Source organism: Anomaloglossus baeobatrachus, chromosome 4 (genome assembly GCF_048569485.1).
Source record: "Anomaloglossus baeobatrachus isolate aAnoBae1 chromosome 4, aAnoBae1.hap1, whole genome shotgun sequence".
In the NCBI taxonomy this organism is placed as follows: Eukaryota; Metazoa; Chordata; class Amphibia; order Anura; family Aromobatidae; genus Anomaloglossus; species Anomaloglossus baeobatrachus.
In genome coordinates, this window is record NC_134356.1 from 284,096,571 (window position 1) to 284,114,977 (window position 18,407).

General features: G+C 46.2%; 1 protein-coding gene across 1 annotated transcript in view; it reads left to right on the plus strand.

Moving 5' to 3' along the window:
- Window positions 1-16,127, plus strand: part of TMEM19 (transmembrane protein 19) — a 29,725-nt gene extending 13,598 nt beyond the window's left edge. The window contains exons 4-7 of the mRNA XM_075344893.1: window positions 91-228; window positions 7,301-7,555; window positions 11,486-11,695; window positions 15,643-16,127. Coding sequence (XP_075201008.1) covers window positions 91-228; window positions 7,301-7,555; window positions 11,486-11,695; window positions 15,643-15,806 — 767 coding nt within the window. The 3' untranslated portion in view covers window positions 15,807-16,127. The remainder of the gene's footprint in view (window positions 1-90; window positions 229-7,300; window positions 7,556-11,485; window positions 11,696-15,642) is intronic.
- The last annotated feature ends 2,280 nt before the right edge of the window (window positions 16,128-18,407 follow it).

The following is an 18,407-nucleotide window of genomic DNA, read 5'->3' on the forward strand; positions in this document are numbered from 1 at the left end:
GTGGATCATATATTCCAGTGAGTCACACTTGTTTAGATCCTCAGGTTGGTGCACAAATACTTTTTATTCTGTGTTTTTTGTTTTTTACAGGTCTGCTGGTCGGTTTTCTCCTGACAGTCGCGAACTACAGCTTTTTGTCAGCCCTTCTTATGTTCTTTTTTACATCATCAAAACTTACGAAGTGGAAAGGAGAGGCTAAGAAGAAATTTGACTCTGAATACAAAGAAGGTAACTTATAAATACTTTAAAGCAGAAATCATTCGTTTCCCCATTAATAAGAACATCTGTTGCTCTAGCAAACTTGGCCTGGCTGCGTGTCGGGCGCCGGCCTCCTGGGCCCCGTGTCGGGCGCCGGCCTCCTGGGCCCCGTGTCGGGCGCCGGCCTCTGCTGAAGGCTGGGGCTTTCATATAAAGAAATGAATAGCATGGAGAGAACTCTTCTAAAACAGGGCGATATTTCTCTCCTGGTGTGGGTTTAGCCGCTTGTACTTTTTAATCATTCTCTTTCTATAAGAAATCTTTGCCTGCCCTAACTTCATGGTGAGCTTGTTTTCATGTTTAGCAGCCCATCTGAGCACGCATATAGACTTGCAATATAGCGAGTGGAATTATAAGTAGGGTAATGGTGTATTCCCACCTATACCCATTTAAAATCCTATTTCTTTGTCGCTCCATTGGGAGACCCAGACAATTGGGTGTATAGCTTCTGCCTCCGGAGGCCACACAAAGTATTACACTTTAAAAAGTGTAACCCCTCCCCTCTGCCTATACACCCTCCCGTGCATCACGGGCTCCTCAGTTTTATGCTTTGTGTGGAAGGAGGCACACATCCACTCATGCATTCTCAGATTAGTTATATCGGTTGGAAGAAAAGAGGACCCCCACGGGGTCCCCGGCATGTTCCCTTCTCACCCCACGAAAGTCGGTGGTGCTGTTAAGGTTGAGGTACCCATTGCGGGTACAAAGGCCGGAGCCTCATGCCATTTTCCTTCACCATCCCTTAGTGGCTCTGGGAGAAGTGGGATCCTGACCGGTCGTCCATTCACTGGGACCGGGCTCCCTCCGCAGCCCCTGTGGGAATCTGCTGGACAGGAGTATATTCTTCCTCAGGGATCGGGCCCTGCATCTATAAGGTACTCTGTGTCCCCATGGGGACTGTGCATGGAGCGCCTTATTCCCGGACGCTGCAGCAGCTGCTGATTTCGGAAGACCGGCGGACTTCCGCGCCGACCGAGCCTGCTTGTCGGCCGCGGTCTTAAATTTAGTCCCCGGCTTCATCGCGGCCTAGTAGCTAAAATCCCGCCCCCGGGCCTGCCTGTCAGGGGTAAAGGCGGGACGGCCGGCCTGACGTCGGCTGTGAGGGCCGGAGCATCCTGCATGTTTCCTCCCCCCTCACTGATCACTGTGGGGACCCCAGATTCCCGCACTTTTCTAGCACCGCCCACGGCTCCACTCCTCCCCTGAGAGCTCCGGCAGCCATGTTTTTTGGCATTCTGCCGGTGGAGGATTATCGGAGAAGAGCTCTGCAGCTCTGGGAGACCTAAGGCAGGGAATCTGGAGGACACACACTCGCTTTTTAGCGGTCGGTAAGCCACACCGGTCACCCGGTGCTGGTCCCCCCCCCCCAGGGTGCCGGAATAGATACATATTTATATACATATTTCTGTTCGGTCGGGCTGTATACCCCTTCCCATATACCCTCAGTGATCACTCTCCTAGGAGACAACAGCATGTCGTCCACAAGGTGCTAAGGCACAGGGTTTTTTTTGCGACCTGTACCTCTTGTGCGGCTATGTTGCCTGCGGGTTCCACCTACCCTCACTGTGAGTAATGCTCAACCCTTGTTTCGCTTGCTCAGCCGGAGCCTCGGTCACTAGTGGGCCCCTCGGCTCATGTAGACCCCCCCCTGCTCCCCCTGTCCAGGCGGCAGGGACAGAGTTTGCTGAGAAACTCTCTGAGTCACTTTCGCAATCCATGGCTCAGTCTATGGACAAATGGTCTGCCAAGCTGCTAGAAGCTTTGCAGTCCAGACCGGTCCTTACACAGGCCCCGGTCCCCGTTAGCTCGTCGCCTCCAGGCCCCTCTCGGTCCGCGCCGCCGCAGCGCACTCCCAGGTTGGGCCCTAGGTCCCACGCGGAGGACTCCTGCCCGGATCTCAGTCCCAGACCGGCTAAGCGGGCTCGCTGGGAATCTTCCCCGACTTCTTCACGCTGTTCGGGTTCCCAGCCCGAGGACTCTCTGGAGGACGAGGCGGACGTCGCAGCTCAGGGCTCTGAACCTGACGTTGCTCTCAATCTTGATACACCTGAAGGGGACGCCTTAGTTAATGATCTTATCTCGTCCATTAACCAGGTGTTAGATCTGTCTCCCCCGCCTCCACCTGTAGAGGAGTCAGCTTCTCAGCAGGAGAAACACCAGTTTCGGTTCCCCAAACGTACACGGAGTGCTTTTTTCGATCACTCTAACTTCAGAGATGCTGTCCAGAAGCCCAGAGCGGTTCTGGACAAGCGCTTTACTAAGCGCCTTACTGACACACGTTACCCCTTCCCCTCTGACGTAGTTAAGGGTTGGGCTCAGTGTCCCAAGGTGGATCCTCCAGTCTCTAGATTGGCGGCTAGATCTGTAGTATCGGTGGCAGATGGCTCATCGCTGAAGGATGCCACTGACAGGCAGAGCTCCTGGTGAAATCCATTTTTGAAGCCACGGGCGCGTCTTTTGCCCCGGCCTTTGCAGCCGTGTGGGCACTACAAGCTATCTCAGCTTGTCTGGCTGAGATTAATGCAGTCACTCGTAATTCTGCTCCGCAGGTTGCGTCTCTGACTTCTCAAGCGACAGCTTTTTCTTCCTACGCCATGAACGCAGTCCTAGACTCTGCTAGCCGTACAGCGGTGGCATCCGCTAATTCTGTGGCAGTCCGCAGGGCCATGTGGCTGCGCGAATGGAAGGCAGACTCGGCCGCCCCCCGCTCGGGCCGACGCACTTTTTCAGGCAGTGGCCACTCTGAAAACAGAGGGAGTTGTGATCCCGGTTCCCCCTCAGGAACATGGTCGCGGCTTTTACTCCAACTTGTTCGTGGTGCCAAAGAAGGACGGATCATTCCGCCCCGTTCTGGACCTCAAATTGCTCAACAGACATGTGAGCACCAGACAGTTTCGGATGGAATCTCTCCGCTCGGTCATCGCCTCGATGTCACAAGGAGACTTCCTAGCATCGATCGACATCAAGGATGCTTATCTCCATGTGCCGATCGCACCCGAACATCAACGCTTCTTGCGTTTCGCCATCGGGAACGAGCACCTTCAGTTCGTGGCATTGCCTTTCGGCCTGGCAACAGCCCCACGGGTGTTCACCAAAGTCATGGCATCCGTTGTGGCGGTCCTACACTCTCAGGGCCACTCGGTGATTCCCTACTTAGACGATCTCCTAGTCAGGGCACCTTCTCGGGCGGCGTGTCAACACAGCCTTACAGTCGCTCTGGCGACTCTCCAGCAGTTCGAGTGGATAATCAACTTCCCAAAATCCCAGTTGACACCGACTCAATCACTGACTTACCTCGGCATGGAGTTTCATACACAGTCAGCGGTAGTCAAGCTACCACTGGACAAACAGCTGTCCCTGCAGGCAGGGGTACAATCTCTTCTTCGGGGTCAGTCATACCCCTTGAGGCACCTCATGCACTTCCTGGGGAAGATGGTGGCAGCGATGGAGGCAGTGCCGTTCGCGCAATTCCATCTGCGGCCACTCCAATGGGACATTCTCCGCAAATGGGACAGGAGGTCGACTTCCCTCGACAGGAACGTCTCTCTGTCCCTGTGCAACCAAGACGTCTCTTCAGTGGTGGCTCCGTCCCAATTCTCTATCGCAAGGAAGATCCTTCCTACCCCCAACCTGGGCTGTGGTCACCACGGACGCGAGCCTGTCAGGGTGGGGAGCGTTTTTTCCGCCACCACAGGGCTCAGGGAACCTGGACTCCGGTAGAGTCCTCCCTTCAGATCAATGTTCTGGAGTCTGGAGATAAGGGCGGTGTATCTAGCCTTATTGGCCTTCCATCGGTGGCTGGAGGGCAGACAGATCCGTATACAGTCGGACAACGCCACGGCCGTCGCATACATCAACCATCAGGGAGGCACGCGCAGTTGTCAGGCCTTCCAGGAAGTCAGGCGGATTCTGCAGTGAGTGGAAGCCACAGCCTCCACGATCTCCGCAGTGTACATCCCGGGCGTAGAAAACTGGGAAGCAGATTTTCTCAGTCGTCAGGGCATGGACGCAGGGGAATGGTCTCTGCACCCAGAAGTGTTTCGAGAGATCTGTCGCCGCTGGGGAACGCCGGACGTCGATCTCATGGCGTCACGACACAACAACAAGGTCCCGGCCTTCATGGCACGGTCTCAGGATCACAGAGCTCTGGCGGCGGACGCATTAGTTCAGGATTGGTCGCAGTTTCGCCTGCCTTATGTGTTTCCCCCTCTGGCGATGCTGCCCAGAGTGTTACGCAAGATCAGGTCCGACTGTCGTCGCGCCATTCTCGTCGCTCCAGATTGGCCGAGGTGATCGTGGTACCCAGATCTGTGGCATCTCACGGTGGGTCAACCGTGGGCGCTTCCAGACCGCCCAGACTTGCTGTCACAAGGGCCGTTTTTCCATCTGAATTCTGTGGCCCTCAACCTGACTGTGTGGCCATTGAGTCCTGGCTCCTAGCGTCTTCAGGATTATCTCAGGATGTCATTGCCACTATGAGACAAGCCAGGAAACAAACGTCCACCAAGATCTATTACAGATCTTGGCGGATCTTCTTATCCTGGTGCTCTGATAAGGGTTTTTCTCCCTGGCCGTTTGCCTTACCCACTTTTCTTTCATTCCTTCAATCCGGAATGGACAAGGCTTTGTCACTCGGCTCTCTCAAAGGACCAGTATCGGCGCTCTCCGTATTTTTTCAAAAGCGCCTGGCCAGGCTTCCGCAGGTCCGCCCGTTCCTGCAGGGAGTTTGCCACATAGTCCCACCATACAAGCGTCCGCTGGAACCCTGGGACCTTAACAGGGTGCTAACGGCTCTTCAGAAACCACCTTTCGAGCCGCTGCGGGATGTTTCTTTATCACGTCTTTCGCAGAAGGTGGCATTTCTAGTGGCAGTTACATCACTCCGAAGAGTGTCGGAGCTTGCAGCGCTGTCATGCAAAGCCCCCTTCCTGGTTTTTCACCAGGATGAGGTGGTTCTGCGTCCTGTCCCGGAATTTCTCCCTAAGGTGGTATCCCCTTTTCATCTCAATCAGGATATCTCCTTACCTTCATTTTGCCTTAATCCAATTCACAAATGTGAAAAGGATTTGCACTCATTAGATCTAGTGAGGGCACTCCGGTTCTACGTGTCTCGCACGGCACCCCTGCGCCGTTCAGATGCGCTCTTTGTCCTTGTCGCTGGCCAGCGTAAGGGTTCGCAGGCTTCCAAGTCAACCTTGGCTCGGTGGATCAAGGAACCGATTCTTGAAGCCTACCGTTCTTCTGGGCTTCCGATTCCTTCAGGGCTGAAAGCCTATTCTACCAGAGCCGTGGGTGCGTCCTGGGCATTGCGGCACCAGGCTACGGCTCAGCAGGTGTGTCAGGCAGCTACCTGGTCTAGTCTGCACACTTTCACGAAACACTATCGGGTGCATACCTATGCTTCGGCAGACGCCAGTCTAGGTAGGCGAGTACTTCAGGCGGCGGTTGCCTACCTGTAAGAGGGGGGCCGTTTTCGGCTCTTTTTATCGAGGTATTCTTTTACCCACCCAGGGACTGCTTTTGGACGTCCCAATTGTCTGGGTCTCCCAATGGAGCGACAAAGAAGGGAATTTTGTTTACTTACCGTAAATTCCTTTTCTTCTAGCTCCTATTGGGAGACCCAGCACCCGCCCCTGTTCCCTTCGGGCTGTTGTTCTTTTGTGTACACATGTTGTTCATGTTGAATTGTTCTTTTGGTTCATGGTTCAGTTCTCCGAACATCCTTCCGATTGAATTTACCTTAGACCAATTTATAAGTTTCCTCCTTCCTGCTTTTGCACCAAAACTGAGGAGCCCGTGATGCACGGGAGGGTGTATAGGCAGAGGGGAGGGGTTACACTTTTTAAAGTGTAATACTTTGTGTGGCCTCCGGAGGCAGAAGCTATACACCCAATTGTCTGGGTCTCCCAATAGGAGCTAGAAGAAAAGGAATTTACGGTAAGTAAACAAAATTCCCTTCTTGCAGGATTTGCCATAATCATTTAGTTGTTTATGCCAAATTCATTGAGGATCTCTTTAGTTTCTTGCTGCTCTGTAATTTGTGTGCAGCTCTGTCTCCTGTTTGGGGTCTGAAAACTAGAAATGGGACCCATACTTATCAGACTTTTATGGCAGCATGGTGGCTCAGTGGTTAGTGGTTAGCAATATAGATGGGGGGAGGGGGAATGTATGGCTCTTGAAAGAAGGGGAAGTAAAAATAATAGTTGTTCACAGCAGGAAGAGGTTAAGGCCGCTTTACACGCAGCGATTTTAACATGCGATCGCACCCGCCACCATCGTTTGTGCAACACGGGCAATTTGTTGCTCGTGTCGCACAAAGTCTGTAACCCCCATCACACGTACTTACCTTCCAAACGACGTCGCTGTGGGCGGCGAACATCCTCGACCTGAAGGGGGAGGGACATTCGGTGTCACATTGACTTCACTCAGCGGCTGCCCAATAGAAGCGGAGGGGCGGAGATGAGTGGGATGTAACATCCCGCCCACCTCCTTCCTTCCGCATTGCCGGCGGGACGAAGGTAAGCTGCAGTTCACCGTTCCCGGGGGGTCACACGGAGAGATGTGTGCTGCCTCGGGAACAATGAACAACCGGCGTGCAGAAGGACGTTCGTGGCTTTTTTTTTTTTTGTTTTTGAAACGGAGCGACGTGTCAACAAGCAACGATAAGGTGAGTATTTTTGCTCGTTCAGTCGCTCGTAGCTGTCACACGCTACGATATCTCAAACGATGCCGGATGTGCGTCACTAACGACGTGACCCCGACGATATATCGTTAGATATATCGTAACGTATAATGGGCCCTTTAGTTTTGCCTGCATTTCATGTGAATGATGGGCGAAAATGTCCTACTGTCTGGAGAAAATTGCTCTACCAATCCTAAGGACTCCAAAGAAAGACAATGGTGGCGAGTCCACTTGCAGGAGTGTCTCAACATTACGGCAAGATTGATAATCTTTGTAACTTGCTTGCTAAATTTTATCTGTGATAGAAGATTATATTTATGACTGTTTTTTTGTTTTTTTTTGTTTTTTTGTTTTTTTCAGGTGGACAAAGGAACTGGGTGCAGGTGTTTTGTAATGGGGGTGTACCAGCAGAGCTGGCTTTGCTGTATATGGTGGAAAATGGTCCTGGAGAAATGCCAATTGACTTTTCTAAAGAGTACACTGCCTCATGGATGTGTCTATCACTTCTTGGGGCACTTGCTTGCTCAGCTGGAGATACATGGGCTTCAGAGATTGCTCCAGTCCTTAGCAAGAGTTCTCCTCGATTGATAACTACTTGGGAGAAGGTCCCTGTTGGTAAGAATAAAATTATTGTATATAACAATCATGTATTTGTCAGACTCTTAGACACACTTTACTATAAGGCTCTGTTCACACTAGAAAAAGGATTTTTCTTAAGAAATTTCTTGAGTCTGAAAGATTAGCGCATTTGCGTTCAAAAAATGAATGAAGAGACCTGAGTAGTCTCGAAAGCTTGCAATTATTACCATCTTTTCAGTTAGCCATTAAAAGGTATCAACCACTGAGGACTTCAGTTCTTGTAAACACATATTTTTTTTTATCAAGGCCTTAGGAACACCCATTGGTAAGGATGTGGTTAGGGGGCCCCCCCATTCAGAATCTTGTATATGATGCTATAGAAAGTACAAACACATTTTCATAGTTGGGTCCAATAAGTGTAGGGCAGTATACTACAAAGGACCCAGAGAGGGGATAATAATAATTAATAATAAAGAAGAGGGAAATACATACAAATAGATGCCCCAAATAAAAAATCTGGACATCAGCAATACCAATATAGTGATACTAAAGGCATCATATGCAAATCTGTTATTAGTTTGTCACTTAATGGCTATTAACCACCCCAATCTCCAACAGTGTGTGCTGCAGTCTGAGCCCTGTGTGCCCAGCTTCCCTTCCTGCCCTGTACTGGTTATAGAGTGCACTGTCGGGCAGGTAGATGGAGTACTGTGATGCTATGAATCACATAGCTCTCTTCATGGCAGAAGCATATCGCACCCAGCTGATCCTGCTGCTCTGACTGATCTCTCTGCACACTTCTCAGTGATCAGACACCGCACTGGATCACCTCCTAACAGTGGACTTTAACCCCTTCACGACCGGCCGATTTTTCGCTTTCCATTTTGGTTTTTCGCCATTCTTCTGCGAGACGTAACTTTTTTTTTTTTTTGTTTTTTTTTTTATTTTTCAGTCAATATGGTCATGTGAGGGCTCATTTTCTTTTGCGGAACGAGCTGTACTTTTAAATGAAATATACGTTTTTACCATATAGTGTACTGGAAAATGGCAAAAGAAATTCCAAATGCAGAAAAATTGCAAAAAAAAGTGCGTTAGCACTATTGTTTTTGAGATTTTATTCACTGTGTTCACTATATGGTAACACTGATGTGTGGGTGTGATGCCTCAGGTCAGTGAGAGTTCGTAGACACCAAACATGTATAGGTTTACTTTTATATAAGGGGTTATATTACGTTTTACGCCATATTCCGTGACCGTAGCATTCTCATTTTTCGGGATCTATGGCTCAATGATGGCTTATTTTTTTTGCGTCTCGAGCTGACATTTTTAACAGTACCATTTTTGCGCAGATGCTACATTTTGATCACCTGTTACTGCATTTTGCGCAAAATTTGTGGCGACCAGAAAACGTAATTTTGGCGTTTGGAATTTTTTTTGCTGCTACGCTGTTTACTGATCAGATTCATTGATTTTATATTTTGATCGGGCGTTTCTGAACTCAGCGATACCAAATGTGCGTCTATTTTTATTTTTTTTTTAATTTTTTTAACCCTTTAATTTTCAATGGCCGAAAGGGGGGTGATTTAAACTTTTTAGTTTTTTTTTTTTGTTTTTTTTTATTTTTTAATTTTTTAAAACTTTTTTTTTTAATTTTACTAGTCCCCCTAAGGGGCTATATGGATCAACAATCCAATCGCTCTGCCATATCTGCTGATCACAGCTATACAGCTGTAAACAGCAGATATGCTGATTTTCTGCTTCACTCTGCTCCGGGTTGAGTGAAACCGAAAGTAATTAATGTGAGCTACAGGAGTCATCACATGACCCTGTGCTACCATGACAACCACCGGAAGTCACGTGATCACGTCACGAGACTTCCGGTATTGGCCGATAAGTAAATGTTTACCGCCGATACCGTTATAATGGCGCTGTCACATATTGACAGTGCCATTTAAGGGCTTAAATGGCACGAGCAGATAACGATTCTGCTCGTGCCTGGCAGGAACACATCTCAGCTGTGAAAATCAGCTGAGATGTGCACCGATTACGGCATGCTGCCGGCGGCAGACCACTGGCAGTAACACTGACCGCTAGGATGTAATATTACTGCCCGCGGTTGTTAAGGGTTAAAGGGAACCCATCAGGTCAGGATTCCCCACCTGCGTAAAGGTCGGGTTATAACTAGATTCCGGACCGTGAAACAAAGATACGTGAATCCTGTTATAATGGTATAGTTTATAATTTCCATCTAAATCATGTCGGTGTAATTGTAAGTAGTGAAAGAAGAAAATAATATAATCGTACTGCCCCCCCGCTCCATACCTGCCATTAGTGCAAGGTGCAGCACTGAGCAGTCATGTCTGTTCTCCAATAAAGCCAACACATTGACGTCAGATTCAGTCTAGATGTAAATCACGAGAACAGTGGACATGACGCCGTGACATTATATTAGTGATGAAAAGCGACATCATCATCTATCACACCGACCTTCTCTGGATGCTGATTATAACTGTGATTATACATGACATTCTGGTCCGACATGTAGGGGCCGGTCCTGGCAGTGCAGTCTGCACACTGGCCACGACACACAGATGCCTGAGCCCAGCCTAACTCTGTGCCATTCCTCTGGTTCTCTTACTAGAAAGTAATGAATAAATTCGGTGTTACCACTCCCCTGGTCAGAAAGGTGGACCTCTCCATAGTCGCACAGTGTAGGGCACACCTCCTATATTTCAGTGTGTGAGGCTGTGACATTCTGGTCCGGCATCTAGGGGCCGGTCCTGGCAGTGCAGTCTGCCCACTGGCCACGAAACACAGATGCGTGAGTACAGCCTAACTCTGTGCTGTGCCATTCCTAGTGTAGGGCACACCTCTTTTGATAGGAAAATGGTAAAATCTAGTCCTCAGGTTATTTTTAGGCAAAATAATGCAAGAGCGGCCTAACACAAAGTTTTAGAAAAAGGTGTCCACTACAGCCACTTCAGGTGTATACTAATACAGTCCTACCATACCAGCAGAGCTAACAAACCCACTTCAGCAGGCTCATCCAGCATTTTAAGAAAGCTGCATCAGAGAAGGAATTTCTTAATATTACTAATATTTCAGCTGTTAATCCCCATCACTTCAGCGCCGCTGCTCAAGTGGTTTTAGCAGTGATAATACATTGCCTACAACAGTCATATTAACTATCAGTGGCCACTTGCTGTGTCACTTCACTGCAGAGGTAAGTAATAGGCGGCAGTGGTCATGTGAATGCTACACATTAAATCATTTCAGGAGCGCAAGAACTAGGCACTTTGTAGTATTATGGATTGCCTACTTCTTCATATTTTTGTAAGATTGGGGACCCTACTAGTGCACCACCTACTCAAAGTGCAATCATCCACTTGAAACCACCAGTGCAGTAGTGGGGAATTTAAAGGGAATCTGTCTGCAGGTTTTTGCCACCTCATCTGACGGCAGCATGATATAGGCAAAAGTATTCTGAATCCAACAATGTACTGCTTAGATTACTGGCTGCAGGCGTTCTGACACAATCTGATTTATTTATTTTAAACTTTAATTATGTAGCAGAGTCCAGGGCGCTGTCCCCGTCCACACCAGGCTTTCTGTAGGAATTGTACATTGACAGTGAGGTGTCAATCAAAGCACAGGGCTTGTCAGACTGCAGTGCATGTGAGTTTCTAGACCTGTAATAAGGATCCTGCTGCTTAAACAAACGGCAAACAAGCAATAGATCAGACTGTGACAAAACAAGCTTCCCTGAACTTCCTGTTAACCCTTGCTGGCTTAGGCTTACATAGCAAAAACCTGCTGACAGATTACCTAATAGGTGAGGTATAGCTTTTAATTCTCGAACCTCCCCCCCCCCCCCCACCTTGATAACCTGTTAAAAAATCCTCTGTTAAACTACACCTTCATGTTTGATGGTCATTCAGTATTAATTGGGCTTTGTTTTTATCCTAGGCACAAATGGTGGCATCACGATAATAGGTCTCTTTGCAAGTCTTCTTGGTGGCTTGTGTGTCGGCATAGCATATTTCATCTCTCAGCTTATGTTTGTGAATGATTTAGATATTGCCGCCCCGCAGTGGCCAGTTATTTTGTATGGTGCGATGGCCGGCTTGGTTGGCTCCATACTTGACTCTTATCTTGGAGCAATAATGCAGTACACTGGTGAGTTTATAATTCCATTTATATATTCCATTTTACTTAGCTATTATGTATAGTACAAACCATACATTAGATAATGGGATGAAAACCTTGATGCAGTACCTGATCCGTCGCAGCACATTGTCAGTAAGCAGTGGACCCTAATGCCTTATCATGGGGTCTGTAGGATTCCACTGCAGGGCTAGATATTTTGACTAGTGAAATGGCACTGTGAGCATGGTCAGGGCAGTTTTGTGCTCTCTATTTTCCAGGGTTGTTTTTAATTTGGGCAGACCTAACTCTAGAACTTGTGCACTTGGCACCTTACACAATGTGGATTTATTTTTTCTTTTTTGTTTAAACTACAGAAATAGAACAATGTTAAGCCATGCGTTTTACAGATATTGACAGTGATATGTAAGGCTAGGTTCACACTTCCGTTAAAATGTATCAGTCACAATCCGCGGCTATGGTAAACAACGCTATCCGTTTAGCGGATTCCGTTGTGTCCCATAGACTTGTATTAGTGGCGGATTGAGACTGATGACCTTGCGTTGCATCCGCTGCGTCGCGGTCAGTCGTTTTTTTGACTGACCGCCGGGCGGAAGCAACGCAGAATGTAACGTTTTCTGGCTGTCAAAATTGACGCACCGCGCAGGAATTCGCCGCAGTCCGTCACGCTTGTAATGTATGTCTATGGTGCTGGATTCTGTCATAATCCGTCTTATGACGGAATCCAGCGCTGGATTCTGTCATGCTCTACTGAGCATACCCAGCATGTTTGGCACACCCACTGGGCTGTCCCAAACACAAACGGATCATGACTGATTTGTCAAAAAACGAACGCACAGCGGACGCAACGGATCAGTTTTTTTTCACAGGATTCCTGTGAAAGGAATCCTGTGAAAAACACATCAGTTGACAACTAAAAAACGACTGATCCATTGCTGACGGACCTGACGGATTTAAAACAACGGAAGTGTGAACCTAGCCTAACCAGCATGTACAGCATATCACAAAAGTAAGTATACCCATCTCATTTTTGTAAATATTCTATTTTTATGGGACAACTCTGAAGATATGACACTTGGATATAATGTAAAGTAGTCAATGTACAGCTTGTATAACAGTGTAAATTTGGTGTGCCCTCTAAATAACTCAACACAATTAATATCTAAACCACTGGCAACAAAATTGTTTACACCCCTAAGTCAAAATAGCCAAATTGTGCCCTATTAACCATTTTCCTTCCCCGATGTTGTGGGATGCATTAGTGCTACAAGGTTTCAGGTGTAAATGGGCAAAAAATGTGATAAATTTAGTGTTCTCTCTCATACTGGTCACTGGAGGTTCAACATGGCACCTCCATGGCAAAAAATTGAGGATCTTAAAAAAAATAATTGTTGCTCTACATAAAGATGGCCTAGGCTATAAGAAGATTGGTAACACGCTGAAACTGAGATGCAGAACATTGGCCAAGACCATACAATGATTTCACAAGACAGGTTCCACTCAGAACAGGCCTCGCCATGGTTGACTAAACAAGTTGAGTGTATGTGTTCAGCATCCTAGCTAGAGGTTGTCCTATCAAAATTGACGTATGAGTGCTGCCAGCTTTGCTGCAGATGTTACAGGGGTGGGGTGGAGGCCAACCTGTCGGTGCTCAGTCCACTGTACGCTGTATTATATTGGTCTGAGCTGTCGTCCCAGAAGGAAGCCTCTTCTAAAGATGATGCACAAGAAAGTCCACAAACCGTTTGCCGAAGAGAAGCAGACTAATGACATGGATTACTGGAACCATGTCCTGTGGTCTGCTGAGATCAAGATAAACTTATTTGGTTCAGATGGTGTTTAAGCGTGTGTGGCGGCAATCAGGGGAGGTGTACAAAGACAAGTGTGTCTTGTCTACAGTCAATGAGAAGGGAGAGAAACGCTCTGTGTGAATCCAACTAAAGCCAAGTGTGAAGTTAACTAATCCCCACTGCTCAACTGAACAGGTTGTGCTGGGTCAGGCACAACACTGATATACAAACTATATAACTCCACAATCGGCATCCACACCAACTACCCGCTCCGGTCAGGAACCAAGAAATTATGAAAAAAGGGAAAGCTGCAATCTCACAGTGACACTGCTGTTAAAGGAGGTCTGCCAGCTTCAGGTGATAAAATACTTTATTCTATTTTATCACTTAAAGCTAACAGACCTTCTTTTACAGCAGTGCCCCTGTGAGATTGTGATTTTCTCAATTGCCTACAGTAAAGCATGCTGATGGGAGTGTCCTGGTTTGGGGCTGCATGAGTGCTACCGACTGGGGAGTTAGTTCATTGAAGGAACCATGAATGCCAATATGTACTGTAATATACTGTAGCAGAGCATGACTCCCTCCCTTCAGAAACTGACCCTAAAATCACCTCCAAGATGACCATTGTCTTAGTAAACAAACGAAGAGTAAAGGTGCTGGACCGGCTAAGCATGTCTCCAGACCTAAACCCTATTGAGCATCTGTGGGGCATCCTCAAACAGAAGGTAAGAGAGGGAAAGGTCTTTACCATCCACCAACTCCATGATGTCATCATCATTGAGGAGTGGAAGAGGAGTCCAGCGACTCCAATGAAGCTCTAGTGAATTCCATGCCCACGAGAGCTAAGGCAGTGCTTGAGAATAATGGTGAAAACACAAAATGTTGACACTTTGGGCACAATATGGCCATTTTCACTTTGGAGTGTATTCACTTTTGTTTGCAGGGGGTTAGATATTAATGGCTGTGTGAGTATAGGGGACACCAAATTTACACTGTTACACAAGCTGCTCACTGACCACTTTACATTGTAACAAAGCATCATATCTTCAGTGGTCCATTAAATCCTAAAATATTTACAAAATGTGAAATTGCGAAATACTGTATTAATTTGGAACTAACAACATTTTTATGTGCTGCTTCACACTTTACAGTATAAAAATATATAATATATATATTGTATATGGTTTTTTTGGTGTTTTTTTTTTCCTTTTCTTAAAAAGGGGTTCACCCATATTCATTATTGGCCACAACAATATTATGTTGAGAAGAAAGGTTTCTCACAAATACCTTGTGTTGCCAATAATGCAGCACTATTGCTGACCCCCGGGCTCCGTGACCTTGGGGATGTCACATCAACTTCCTGCTCACCTGACATCACCGTGGCCGGTCCCAGTCTCCGTGACTAACTGGGCTGTGGGTGGTGTTTTAAAGTATGAAAAACACGTGTATGCATGGGATTTACTGCAAATCAATCTTTTTGGTACTAAGTTTGCAGGGAACCTTAGAATTCTTCTAAGCAAAATCAAGAGTTGTACAAGTGGGCATCTTTTATAGTTTGTATGTAAATGTAGGAACGTTAAAAGGAACCTGTCACTATAGTAATGCTGCCTAAATTGCAGGCAGCATGAATCTGAGCTTGCTATGTCTTTCTGTGAAAAGCTGCCGTGTTATTGAGAAACTATAGTTTGAGAAGTGGCCCCTAGTTTGCTTTTCCCAGTTTTGTTCTGGATAATTGACAGATCTCTCGTGTTTATATAGTCAGCCGCTCATCATGTTGCTCGTGGTTTGGGCCACAGGAATCTAGTGACAGGTTCTCTTTTAATATTTTTGGTGATTTATTAAGTAAGTACTGGTGTACAGCTTTAGAATACAGTCACGCAAAGTCAAACCCACCTAGAGGGGTGAAGAAGTGCACACTTATTACTGGTAATCTCGAGCACCAATACACCATTGCAGTTGCGCGTGGCTTTTGGGTACATGTGACAGTGCTGAATGCAGTTGTACCCTTAGGTCTCTTTTGCAACTTTACTCTGGAGCCTCTCCTACTTAGCTGATCATTTTAGTCATTTACACAATGATTGGTATGACCGTTCATCAGCATGATTCTGACCCATAACGATGACATTTGTGTTCATATGTTATTTGCTAACATATTCATATTCTTTATAGGTTTTGATGAAAACACTGGGAAGATTGTCAACCATCCAACAATTGGTGCAAAATTGATATCTGGAAAGCCAATACTAGACAACAATGCTGTAAACCTATTCTCATCAATCCTCATTGCGATTTTACTACCAGGAGCTGCTTGGGGTTTTTGGCCTAGAACATAGATTATTGCTCAATTACAAGTGCACAAACAAACTGGAAAGTTGTTAACGGTGCGTTATTCTTTATATTCTTTAGGGACTGAACATACATGAGACCACTATATGATGTGAAGAAAATAATACTAATGAACACTGTATAGCAGGAATATTACATCTGCACTCTATTTTAGCACTTCTTATTTGCACCTGACACAATGTACGGATATTTGACCTTCACCGGCTTGTGCTGTGGCCTGACTCGTGGTGGAACACTATCATTGTGTTTTAAAGGTGATTTTGTTTTAAAGTTTTAGACTTTGAATAATAAAATTGACAACTTTAATAGATCTGATTCTAACTACACGTCAGCAGGTTTTCTGGGGGTTTATATATTTGTAAAATTTTGTTGGTTTTTTTTTTGTGTGTGTTTTAATGCAATTGCTTATTTTAATGTGTTACATGGATCAAAACTTTATAAATCTATCTTAGCTGTTTGGGTCTGTGGAGAACGCAAGCTGTAAAAAGATTGTGTTCTGATCAATGATGACCTGCCGCTATGCAAAATCAGGTTGGCCGAGCATAAGTGTATTTCTTACTTAGGATGGATCGGCATGCCCTCATATCTATGACAGCAGGTGGGGTGGGGGTACTACTTGACTATCCCTGTAAGCATGTTGGTCGTTTCTAAAAAGATTAGTGGATTCAGAAAATTTTTAAGGGGTTACTCCTATATTAAAAAGTATCAGTTGGGGTGACTTCTGATACTCCCACTGATTCTGAAATTGAAAGGGGGCACAGCTTTGGTTTAGCCCTGTGATTACTACAGTGTTTTCCCATGAAATGCGCCAACTGTACCACAAAGGAGGAAAGGGGACTGTAGCATACCCCATTTAAACAAAGGGTACTGACTGTATTTCTTGCAATATGTTACAAAGGTAGTTTTCCAGTCTAAAGAAAAATGTGGCCATATATACTCCCTCTGTCTGATAGTAGGCTCCTTTTAAGGCTATGCGTGGGCAAATGTTGTCAATCTTGGACCAGTCACTTGTGTGTGCAGCTACAGACACTCGACCACATCCTAGAGAGGTAGATCTGCCACTAACCAATGTTTCAAAAGAATGGTTTTGACCCATGGTCATTGACCATGGGAGGAGCTTGTGAAATAGGAAGGTAACCGAGAGTCACAGGGTAAGAAAATTCACCGCACTCTTTTTTTAAATGCAGAAAATGTTTATTCAAGTAGAATAGAAAAAGGAAACAAAATGTATTGGCGAGCTGTATTGTGATGTTTCGACCCTCCCGGGTCTAAATCATACAACCGCTTGGGGTCAGGTACAGGATATCAGGTGCTGTGGGCGTGCAGACTCCCTTCAAGCATGTAACATTCTGTACCTGACCCCAAAGGTCCGTATGATTAAGACCTGGGAGGGTCGAAACGTCATAAGAAAGGTCACAAACATTTTTTTTTTTCTTTTCGTACTCTGCTTGAATAAACATTTTCTGCAGTTCAAAATGAGATTGCAGTGAATTTTCCTTTACACTAACCAATGTTGACTTAGCTATTTGAGGCGATCACTATCCCTGGACAGTGGAATAATTAGGCTACATCAATACTAGAAAGCTGTCCATTCAGTTAAGATTGACAGCTCAGATAGCGAATAATAAGAGGTGGCTGGGTATGTTGCCCTCTGGCACAGTCTACCTTGGGACTCCGCCTCAGATTCCCGCTGGCACAGTCTACCTTTTGGTCTTTGCCTCAGATGCCTCCTGGCACAATGTACCTTTTTGATCTATACCTCAGATTCCCGATGGCACAGTCTACCTTTTGATCTATGCCTCTTATGCTTGCTGGCATAGTCTATCTTTGGTCCTTGCCTCAGATATATGCTGGCACAGTCTACCTTTGATCTATGCCTTGGATGTCCGCTGGCACAGTCTGCCTTTGATCTTTGCCTCAGAAACACTGGAGACATTTCTTGTAAGAGTGATATTATTTTTCTTGTATTTCCTTACACTAGTTTTCTGTAAACTATGCGTATATTGCAGGCACTCGGCTATGCTTTATTATGTGCTTCAGAGGAACAGATAAACTCTTTCTTCTGGGTATGTCTGCATTTTATGAACAGCTATTTATTCATGAAATAAGACTTCCCTTCTGACTACTGTGCATCGCAGTCTAGTTCTTTTATAAGCCCTACGTTCTTGCTCCGGCCATGTCTACAGGTATGGATGTACCTATATAAATACACTAGCTCACGTGTGAGGAAATGTCTTTCTTATAGACAAGAGTGTTCACTACAGAAGAAATATCTGCACGTCCTCGGAAGCAGCCATGGTAACCAGACAGAAAACATCCTTTCTCTACATTGCTGGCTGCGTTCACGGTCTAGAAAGCGATGACTAAACATCATTTTAAAGCTTTTCAAAGTCCTTCATTTTTTGGATGCGTTACAGCTTTGTAAAATCATCTTTAAACAACTTATTACAGTACTTGAACCTAAAGCCAAACTCGGATCTACATGACACACAGACTGTGCGGCCGCCGGTCTCACAACCTGTACTCAACAGCGTTTGGGGCTGTTAATATGACGGCAGGAGACTTGTGCTCATCATCTTTATCTATAT